This window comes from Triturus cristatus, chromosome 11 (genome assembly GCF_964204655.1).
Source record: "Triturus cristatus chromosome 11, aTriCri1.1, whole genome shotgun sequence".
NCBI lineage: Eukaryota > Metazoa > Chordata > Amphibia > Caudata > Salamandridae > Triturus > Triturus cristatus.
The window spans coordinates 584506415-584517790 of NC_140594.1; the positions used below are offsets into that span (position 1 = coordinate 584506415).

The 11376-nt window shown below is 44.8% G+C and overlaps 1 protein-coding gene across 2 annotated transcripts in view; it reads left to right on the forward strand.

Annotated features, from left to right (window-relative positions):
• PBDC1 (polysaccharide biosynthesis domain containing 1) overlaps positions 1-10784 on the forward strand; it is a 44780-nt gene extending 33996 nt beyond the window's left edge. For both annotated transcript variants that reach the window (XM_085633837.1, XM_085633839.1), the window contains exon 6: positions 10195-10784. In XM_085633837.1, the coding sequence (XP_085489963.1) occupies positions 10195-10319 (125 nt within the window). In that variant the 3' untranslated portion in view covers positions 10320-10784. The remainder of the gene's footprint in view (positions 1-10194) is intronic.
• The last annotated feature ends 592 nt before the right edge of the window (positions 10785-11376 follow it).

The following is an 11376-nucleotide window of genomic DNA, read 5'->3' on the forward strand; positions in this document are numbered from 1 at the left end:
TGTCGCAGTCTTCCCAGTGGCTATCTTGGGGTGCGACAAGTGGAGGTTGGCCCTGCGACTGCTGTTCTGGATGGCCTAGGGACTCTGCTGTATGTGGTGGTGAACTATAGTTCTATGAGCTTTTGTGCTGTGCCACTGACCCTCACCAATCGCACCACACGCACAGTGCTTCCTGAGAAATATAGACTTCTACATGCAGCCCTCTGACAGGCGAGGTCCATGCCACCTGAACTGCTATAAGTGAGTAAGTGCATAGCCATATGCTGGAAATCTCCACAGCTGGACGATTGGGGGATGGTAACTGAGATTACCACTTATGCTGGGTGAGTACACTGGTGCTTTGGTGTTCCTTGCAGGTTTGCCACTCAAATGCAACACCCACTGCTGCAACCCTAAGCTACTCAGCGTCTTGAATGTCAAGGCTCCACATGTTCGCACTTCGATTTCCTGACTGTCAGACAAGGTGCACAGGCTAACCTAATCACAAAAGAAAACGCTAAACTCCCTGGTGACTCAGCGGAGGTTGCAGACTTTGCCTAGTAGTCTCCAGATCCAAAAGACGTGAACTTAAAGGCAGTCTTAAAGCAACCTATGCCAATATCGATTCCCTCAATACTCTACTGGACCATCTGAAAGATAGAATTGACAAGTAGGACTCGAAACTTGACCAAGTGGAGCATTGTATCTTTGCAATCAAATGTGTGGCATTGTGTGGATTGAAATTTTGTGGATTGGAGTTGAGTAGTATTGTGCGGAGTGGATTCGAACTCTGTCATTGGGTAGCTTGGCAATGGAATTGTGTGGCACTGTATGGAGTGAAGTGGAACTGATTGGAGTAGAAATCTGTGTCATTATGTAGCGTGAAGTGGAACTGTGTGCAATTGAAATGGAATTGTGTGGCATTGATAGAAAATGTGTGGATTGGAATTGCGTGGAGTGGCTTTGTGTGGGGTGGAGTGAAAAGTGGAGTTGAATTGTGTGGCATGTAAAGGAGTGGAATTGTGTGGAGTGGAGCGAAATTGTTTGGCATTGTGTAGCATGGAGTGTTATCATGTGGAGTAGAATTGTGTGGAGGGGCATTTTGTGGCTTGAAATGGTATTTTGTTGAATGGAGTGGATCGGAGTGCAGTGAAGTGGCATTATGTGGAGTGAGATTCTATGGCATTGTATGTAGTGGGGTGTAGCTGAATTGCATGGCATTGTATGGAGTACAATTGTTTGGCATTGTGTGGATTGCAATTTCTGGGCTTTTTGTGGCATGAAGTTTAATTACATGGCATTGTGGAGCGTGGAGTGGAATCGTGTGGCATTGTGTGCAGTGGATTGGAATTGTATGGCATTGATTGGAATGTTGTGGAATGGAATTGTGTGTTAAGTGGAGTGGGAGTGTCTGGCATGGAGCAGAGTAGCGTGTCGTGGAGTGGCATTTTGTGTAATAGAGCTGAATTGTGTGATTTGGAGTAGATTTCTGTAGCACTGTGTGGAATGGAGTGCAACAGAGTGGTTTTGTGTGGAGTGTAATTATATGGCATTGTGAGTGAGCAAACTTGTGGGGCACTGTGTGGAGTGGAACTGTGTGTTATTGTGTGGAATGTAGTGACATTGTGTAGAGTGGAATTTGGCATGCAGTGGAATTGTGTGGAGTGGTATTTATGTCGTGGAGTGGCACTGTGGAGTGAAATTGTATGGCATTGTGTGCAGTGGAGTGGAGCTGAATTGTGTGGAATGGAGTGGCATTGAGTGGAATGCGGTTGTGTGGTGTGGAGTCTAATTATGTGGCATTGTCATGTGGAGTGGATTTGTGTGGCACTGTGGCATGAAATAGAAATGTGTGGAATGTAGTCTATCGAAGTGGAGTGGCATTGTGTGGATTGGAGTTGTATTGTGTGGCATAAGAGACAAAGAATGCGTAGCAGAACTACTGCTTGGCACACATACCAACTATATTCCTATACAAGCATATGTCGCAGCCCCCACGGATAAAGGCCGGTATGCAGAAGTGCCTCGTAAGCCTGCAAGTCTATCTTCAGTGCCTGCAGCTGGAGCTCTGATGAAAAGTGGCTCAAAACCGGTCCAATCACTTCCACTGCCAGGTGTACCAGGCTATGCCCTTAGGCTCGGAGTGAGTGTCGTGGCAGAAGGGGCACTCCTAAATATCTGAACCAACTACACAGAGTTCCGTGTTTGTTCTGCGAAGTGGTCACAAAACACTCTGATAAACAAAGTATATGAATGAGTGCATGGGATCGAGGAAACGTGTGTCGTTCAAAGAAGGTCCTGGTAGTGCTTTATGTTTGTCGATGGTGGGCATCCAAACTTATTTTTGTAGCAGGTCAGTTTAGCATCATCACACTTTGACCCACAGCAAGCGAGAGGCAGAAAAGGGAGAATAAAGAAGCAAGAGCGATAGTGAAGCCGTGCCAAAAAAAGAAAGGAGAGGTGAAGGTAGTGAAATCAACACCTAGCAGCAGCCTGAGCACAGCATCCTGCATTCCTCCTTTATTTATACACAAAATGGAAAAAGATTGGGTTAGGGAGGTGAGAAAGATGTAGCATTATGGCCAGAGCTGCCGACTTCGTAAGTGGTGAACAAGTTCGAGTTTCTGCGTCCGCTCAACATCTGGTTAGTCTTGGTAAATCACTTAATCTCCCCAGCGTCTATACAAATTAATGTGCATTTGTGTCCATGTAAAACGCTCCAATACCTTGGAGTTTGGTCGAGTTTGCGCGATAATAAAAATGCAAAAGAATTAGTACTTCAATCACAGCACAAGCAGCAGATGGGCACTAATTAAAGTTAATCAATCTGTGCTTGGCCCGTGCGCCACAGACAGAAAATAAATGACGTAAATGGCAATTGGGTGTCAGCGAAGAAGAGTGGAATATTTATCGTCTTGCCGAAAAGGATAAACTGTTTATTGTGGTAGCATATATTTCTACCATTGGGACTGTATGGATGTACTTAAATGTCCTGAATAAACACCTGGCTTTCATTGCTGCTGTATTTTCTTTTTTTTTTCCAGCATGATGGGGTTAGTGCATCATTTCTTAGACTGTTAGATCTTTCTGCGGCATTCAATTTTGTTGCTCACGCACTCTTGACTTAGCATTTTGACTCAGTTGGAGCTTCCGAGAGAGCCGTACATTGGTTCTCTGCCTTTCTTAGAATTGGATATCAATGTGAAGTTAGGACCATTCATCCCATCATCCCTGCCAGTAACAAGAGAGGTACCGCAGCGGACTACTGTTTACTGTTCTGTTATATTGTTTATTTGATACACTTACGGGGACTAAATTGTTGTTCTTACACGGATGATAACCAGATTTGCTTATGATTAATCGGCTGCCTGATGCCTCATAGACAGCCAATGCAAATTTACATAAAAGTACAGATTGGCTGAGTTTCAGCAAACGTAAACATATCGCCTCCAAAATGGAACTGATGACCCTGAGACTGAAATATATTTTTGCATTTCCTTCACTTTGCCCTCTTCCTCCTACTCTGCTCAAGGTCCTGTGAGCATCGCTCATGAGTTAAATATATAGTTGTCGTCATGAACTCCGATATGAGTCTAATTTCCCAAATCGCTATAGTAACCAAGTTGTGTAGGTTTAAGCTTAGCTTTGTAAGGTTCTTTGTTTCCGTTACCCTGTTACTCCGACTCTCACATAATTGTTGCAGGAGCTTTCATCCACTCCAAACTGGGCTTCCATAAGGCTCTGTAGGGCAGACTTCCATCTATAACCCCTCCAGAATGCTGGTATGCCTTAGGTTTGGTGTTCGTGATGTAAGATTGTGTTTTCCATTTGAGAAAGTCTGTCTACAGGGTTCCTATTAAGACCGTTTTAATATATTGACCACTGCATCACGTTTTCACCGTAAAGCTTCTAGTATCATAGTCCCAAAAAAAATCATGAAATATCAGCCCATTAGTGGTTATTCTATTTCTACTGATGGGACCTGGAACAAAATTGCAAATCTTGTGGAGATCAGAGATTATTATTATTTTTTTTGTACTAAGAATCTCATTGTGGAAGGATCTTCCTCTGTCCATTCCTGCAGACTGATGCAAATATTCCTAGTGCTCTCATAAAGTGTAATATGATTAATTGGCACATGTAACACCTTGCTGTTGTTAAACCTACACTCACAACTGATGATACTTTCCTGTACCTACATGTTTCATTCAGTTTTGTTAGCATTATAAATGGATTAAATCTATTGTGGATGCTTGATTTCCCCCTCCTTGACCTGCAATATAAATATGGTGCAGAACTTGCAAACCGTGGCACATTGTCTTGCAAAACTGCACATGCAGGGAACATTATGAAGGAGCGAAGTAAAGCCTGATCAGTCTGTTTACCTTCTGACTGAGCTTACCAACTTCACCAACGTGTCATCTATGAAAACTTCAAACTCCAACCCACCACCACCGACAGCATCAGCTTGCTCACACCCGCTAACACATACCCTGAACTCCTGATCACCAACTGGGACCCTCTAACAACTCAAGCCTCAATCTCCATCATGAACTCCATGCACTCAAGTGCACCAACAGACTTCTCTCCCCACCAAGTCATCAACCTCTGGAGCCAGACGATTGGTGATGAGCTCAAGAAAGTCCGGACCACCTCCATCACCTTGGCCTCCTTCCCTGAGGACTGGAGACATGCTGAAGTGGCGGCTCCTCCTGAAGAAACCATCTGTCGACCCAGCAGAACAGAAAAACTACCGGCCCATATCCCTGCTCCCCTTCCCAGCGAAAGTTCTCAAGGGCAGTCAACCAGTAACTCACCAAACACTTGGAATGCAAAAACCTCCTGGGTCACTCACTCTCAGTCCGGATTTCAAGCCAACCACAGCAGATTGCAGCCACTGATGACATCAGGGCCCTCCTGAAGCGCAACAAAACGGTAGCCCTCATCCTCCTAGACCTATTGGCCACCTTTGACACATTCTCCCATCACATCCTGATCAACAGACTCCACCACATCGGAATCCAGGGAGATGCCCTCAAATGGATTGCCTCATACCTCACCAGAAGAACCCAGAAAATCAGTCTCCCACGTTCACCTCGGAACCCAAGAAGATCTGCGTTCCCCCCCCCCCCCCCCCCCCCAAGGATGTTCCTCAGCCCCACCCTCTTCAACACATACATGCTCCCCCCCACACCCTCTCCCAGCCAACATCAGATAACACAGACTCAACATCATCTCCAACACGGATGACACCTAGCTCATCATCTTGCTGTCAGAAGACCCCACCACCACCAGAAATAACTTCCACAGATGTATGGTGAACGTTGCCGACCTGACGAAGGACAACTGTCTCAAGCTCAACACGGATTAGATGGCAGTCCTCCTCTTCGGGAACACCACCTCTCCATGGAAGGAAGCATGCTGGCCTGCCAAACTCGGCCCATCCCCTGCCCCAACATACCACGCCCGCGACCCCTGCATCATCTTGGACAGCAAGCTTTCCATGAAGAAACAGGTAAACACAGTCTCATCCGCCTGCCCCCACACCCTACGCATACTCCGTAAGATCTTCAGGTGTCTCCCAGTCAACACAAGAAGGACCGTCATGCAGGCCCTTGTCACCAACATGCTGGACTACGGGAACGCACTGTACGTAGGAATCACCGCATGCATCCTAAAGGGGCTACAGATAATACAAAAATCAGCAGCCAGACTCCTCCTCAACTTCCCCAGACGTACCCACATCACCCCCACATCAGGAAGTTACACTGGCTCCAGATTCATAGGAAATGCCAGTTCAAGATGTTGATCCACCCATATAAAGCCCTGCACAATTAAGACCAGCCTACATCAGCAAACATTCGACCTTCCACCAATCAACCAGACACCTATGATCTGCCTCGCTCTTCCTCGCAGACACCCCTCCTGGATCCACTGAAGCAACAGTAGAGTACGCTCCTACTCGCACTTGGCAGACGAAGCTTGGATCAGCATTCCCCTGCACTGCACTGTCGCTCCAGCAGTTCAGGAAAGGACTCCACGCCTGACTGGTTGAATGACAGATCACCACAATACAAGCAGCAACTCCAGCGCCTTGAGACCCTGACAGGTGATTTGCTGCACGTTCCAAATCATGATTGATTGATCAACTTGATTAATTGTCAACACTGAAATCCCTCTGCTGATCATATAAAACAGATGTTTTATTGCCAGATTGCAGATGGCCCTTCATCATCAGTCTTGTTCAAGAATGTTTCCTGTATTAACATTATGGCTTTGCACACACTGTAATTTATGCATATAGATGTCGCCTGAGAAGAACACAAGTCCTGAATTCGAGGAACTCGTATTGTGCGCCAAATCTGTAAGCTGAGGGGTCTAACCTAGGATACCAGTTAGGGTGAGAAAAAAAGAACACTTTGAAGCCCGCTGCGTTTCTTTGACATCATACAAGTTTTTCTCTGAGGTGTTGGAGAATCATACTTGTATGAGTGTCTTTATTTTGTCATTATGTTGGGTGAGGGGAGGTGAATCTGTGCACGTCACATTTGTAAATTGGGCAGTTGCCATAAATGACCCAGAAGCCTCCGGAACCACCTGGGTTTCAAGGTACGCCAAGCAGCCAACCAAATAGTCCTACAGAGATGCCAAATTGTCAACTGAAAACTACATGTCAGCTCATCTGTCATGCCTCCATGGTCTGTTCGTATGACTGGTGTCCAACTGACTGCAGGGATTAGTCATGATTGGGCTTTGTCTGGATTTCTGTGTAAGGGGCATGTGTGACAGGTCTCCTCTCCCCCCCAAATATCCTAGTCCTGCGAACGTGCAATATCCCAGAACAGTCCCCCGCCCCACTCCTCCGACAAGCGACCTCACATTGAAACAGAAACAGCAGAGCTGCACAGAAAACGGGCATCACAAAATGGCATGCCTCTTCCCCATGCAGCTGGTGCAGGTGCTCAGTGTTCGAACCCAAACAAAATAATGAAACTACAAATCCTAGGTACACATAACGGTTACTGTGCATGGACGACAATCATATTTGTCTCTTGCAATAAGCAAGGAGTCTTTCAAAGCTGCTGTTGAAGAAGGCCAGAAATAAATCCATGTTTTATTTGGTGTGATCTCCTAGCCATTCTTGAGTCTTTCTTCTCTGAATCTTCCATACTAAGGGCAGGTGTGGCCCGTCTGCCACTCCCGTCTACCATCTTACGCAGGGTGGCAGCTTTCAGAGCTGGATGGACTACATTGATCAACCATGAAAGGCTCATGTGGCCTCTTTCCGTGTCAGCCCGATTTTGAATATTTTAGCCAGGGCTGGTTTTCATTTCAAGACTGGCCGTGTCCATACTCTGCTCTTGTCACCTAAGTAAATTGGTTTCGAGAACTAATTGTTTCCTTCTGAATCAATCTCACTTTTACTTTATTGGATTCACTTGGAACTCTGGTACCGTTTGGTCTTCGATGTCTTTACTTGCTTTTTCCCGATTTTCCTCCTTTGTGTTGCCAACCTTAATAACGTCCTCCAGCTTGTCCACCCATGTGATGCAACACTTTGAGGTCCGGGGAATGAAGAAGGCTGCTGCAGCCCCTGGGGTGCAGAGGGGCACATTCAGCCTCAGGACTATGAATATCTGAGACACACTCTGCAGGGGCACACTATCATTTTGTGTTACACCACTGCTTCTGGTATGCACAGTTTTCTGTATAAGGCATTTCATATGTTCGTCAGGTCGAAGCCTACCAGAGAGCTCAGCTTTGCCCTTTCTTGTGGAAAATAGCTTGTTCACCATCACTCCCTGTATTCTTCCAAAAGTGTGCGCTTTTTGTAAACCGGCTTTTAAATGTTGTTCTTGTTTTGTGCATTTGCCATAGATTTAAAGACCGTGGTTAAATGTCTGGCTGTCTTCCGAGGGAGCTTGGTGTTTACATTCCTTTCTCTGATGTCAATTGTCAAAGTGAGCGGATTTATGTGACAATCCTGCTGGGTACCCATGTGAGAGGAAAGTCTGTAGGATGTTGTTTTTTCAAGCACACAACAGAATTCAAATCTCTGGAAATGAACTGTGCAAATATTTCAGAATTTGGAAAGCACAAATGAAAGTGTGGTGGAAACAAATATTTTGATATAATCAAAACAAATCAGAACACTTGGTGATGGCATTTCCACACACTATTGTTTATGCGATGTATAGTTTTTATCAGTCAAACTGTATGCTTGTGCAAATGTAATAGTCATTTAAATTGAAAATGAGTTGTCTGTAATGGCAGTGTGCTACCACACCATGCACATTCCACTTTATGCAACTCCACACTGTCATTCTACCCTATGCAGCTCTACGACACTGTATGCCTCGCCACTCTGACACACTACACAACTTTGCTCTAGACTGTGCTACTCCACTCTAGGCCATTCCACACTTTACTCCACTCTACGCCACTCCAATCAGTGCCACCTGGCACCACTTCACCTGGTGCCCCAACACTCCACTCCCTCCATGCTATATCACTCTACGCCACTCCAGTCTGTGCCCTCCCACTCGATGACAGTCTATGCCACTCCACACCACTCCCCTCTAAGCTGCTTCACTCTACACCCCTTCATTCTATGCCCCTTCCACTCAATGCCACTATGCCTCTCTGTGTCACTCCACTCTGCGCCTCTCCACTGGATGCCACTCTACACCACTTCACTCTGTGATACTACATCACTTCACTCTAGGCCACTCTAATCCAGTCAATGCCTCTCCACTCTACAGCACTGTACTCTACTGTACAACATGGCTAAAACGCCTTGGCTAAGCCAATAGCTCTTGCGTAGGCAAAACTTATTGGCTTTGCCAATGCTTGTTCCAAAGGCTCCGGCGTATCTTCAGAACATGTAGTGGGAGTTCTTTTCCTTCTCAGAAGCATATCTGCCTGTAAGATCTTGAATTGCTCCTGTTCTACTTCCTGTTTGTTCTGGTGCCTGTCTCTGAAAGACTCCAGCGAGTCATTTTACCTTGAGTGGAGTTAAAGAATCTGATCTCACCTGGAAGGGCCTCCCCAGCTCTCACAAGGCAAACTTGATCTAGCCATCAGTTTTCTTTGCCATCTTGTTCATGTTAAGAGAAGCAGAAGCATTCGAACCATGACAGTCTTGCTAAACATTTCAACCCAAACGATCAATACAAGCCAGAAAAAATTCAAACTTTACCAACTGGTAGAAGGGATAAGTGGTTTAGTTGCATCTGGTTGACATTGTGTGAGTCCTGAAATTTAAATTACAACAATGACTAGTGAACCCATGAAATTGCCCTAGGTTAGGGACATAACTCGGCTGCATGGCTTTGATAAGCTGTGCTGTGTACCAGATTTTATTCTGGACTGCCCATGGGTTTTGACTCTATGGCTTCGACAATATACAGTGCTTTTTTCAGTTTTGAGGTCCACTTGTGTCCAATTATGATGCTCTTTGATTTTTTGTTTTTGTCCTCCTCCCAAAGGTTTATGGCACCGTGCACAAACAAACCCGCTTGGACAGATCCTATCAAAGACTCATTTTATGTCTTTGTTTTAAGGGCTACACGGTGACATGTTAGGATTCATCTTGCATGATGTTGTATATTCTTTTTAAATTGCCCTGAAGTTATTTTCTTTCCGGGGGTAAGAGCCAATGGTTTGCATGTAATTTATAACAATGCTGCAGCGGTGTGTGTGTTGGGTTGGGGGGAGGGGGGGTTATGTTGTACAGACAGAAAATCTCTTATACACATGTTGAACTTTTCTCGTACAGCGGCACTGAATCCGCACCACACTTCTTTAGTCTCAGCACCACAGTCCTCGTTCTTGCACATTTCTACCCAGATGAAACATCAGTTTGGAATCCTGCGGAGCTGCTATGAGCAGGCAGCTTTGCAGTTAAGCTACTTGTATGTTAGAAGGAGACAAACTGTGGATTTTTGAGAGACCTCAATTCCAGTATGTCATTTTCAAGAAATCCTTTTGTGATGCTAGGTGAAAGAAACGTCCAGCTGGCTTCAGTTCTGTAGAAAACACAAGTATTATTAGTTCACAAGTGTACGTCACCCACAGGACTGAAACAAGACGCTCATTTGATAAGCAGAACAATGGGGTGCAACCACTGACAACTAAAATGAAAAGGGACTTTGTGTGTGTTTTTAAGTGGTGTAGCGTGACCTTAGTAATTGTTTGTCGTTGTCTTTTGTTTAGGCACGCGGATACAGTTTCTTGCTATTGAAATTGCTCGGAACAGAGAAGGTCTTAATCATTTTGTCTTCAGTGAAGCAGCAAAGAGCAAAACTAGCTCGGCAGCAGAAGAGGGAACTTCAAGTTGAGAAACAAACAACTAATCCTGGAAATCTTCGCACAGCGCGACATGAAAGGAAACGCAATAATGGGAACATTTACATGAAGATTTATCTGTAAGCAAGGAAAATTTCATGAGGCTGGCGGAAATCATTAATTGTTTATTCCAGGGACTGTGAAAAGATAAACAGGCCTGGACCAAAAAAAAACAGTTCCACATTGAAAGCTTTAACGATTATTATTCTGTGGAGGACATCACGGATTTTAAATACGCGACTTGTCAGGTTGCAGACGATTTAAGAAATCTTGCTTTTTTTAGACATTAATTACTTTTACTTCCCAGTTCCTGGATCTTTTCCAAAACAAAGTTTGCCAAAAGATTAAGTGTGCAACACATTTCTCCTCTGTTTACATTAAGCATTTCAGGCGGAGAAGTCATCCTAGCTGTGACGGGACATAAAGTGGTGAAAAAAACATTAAAGTGGTTTCTTTAATTTGTGTTTGTTTTTAATGCTGAGGCTGGGAAACTGAAGGCAACTTTTGTAAAACGAAGTCACGTTTCTGTAATAGTGAGGTTTACTTACAGTATAGGTGCTCAGAACCTACTGTTGCATGAAACCAAAGGGGGTGGGGTTCATCAACAACTGCGATACATATTTCAGTGTAGAATATCTGATAGAAGACTATGTTGTTGCAAAGAGTCCCCTACACTAACTGGACAAAATAAAGTCTGTAAGAAAGTTAGGTATTTGGTTAATAATTAGGATTCATTCATTTAACATCCACCTAGATAAACAGAACGACTCCCTTACCAATAGATTCATCCAAGACATGGATGCCCTGCAGCTGGTGCAGTCAGCTACACATGAAAAAGGGCATATCTGAGACACAATATTCACCAACGATCCAAAACTAAAAGCAGCTCACCCCACACCAGCGCCTTGGTCAGACCATTTTTTCATCATGCTATCACTGGCCAACACGCACCCTCAAGACACTGGGTACACTGCGTACACATTAGGTAGGAAATGGACTAGAACCATCCCAGAAAAGTTGATAGTCTCTAGAGCGACATACCCCGGAAAT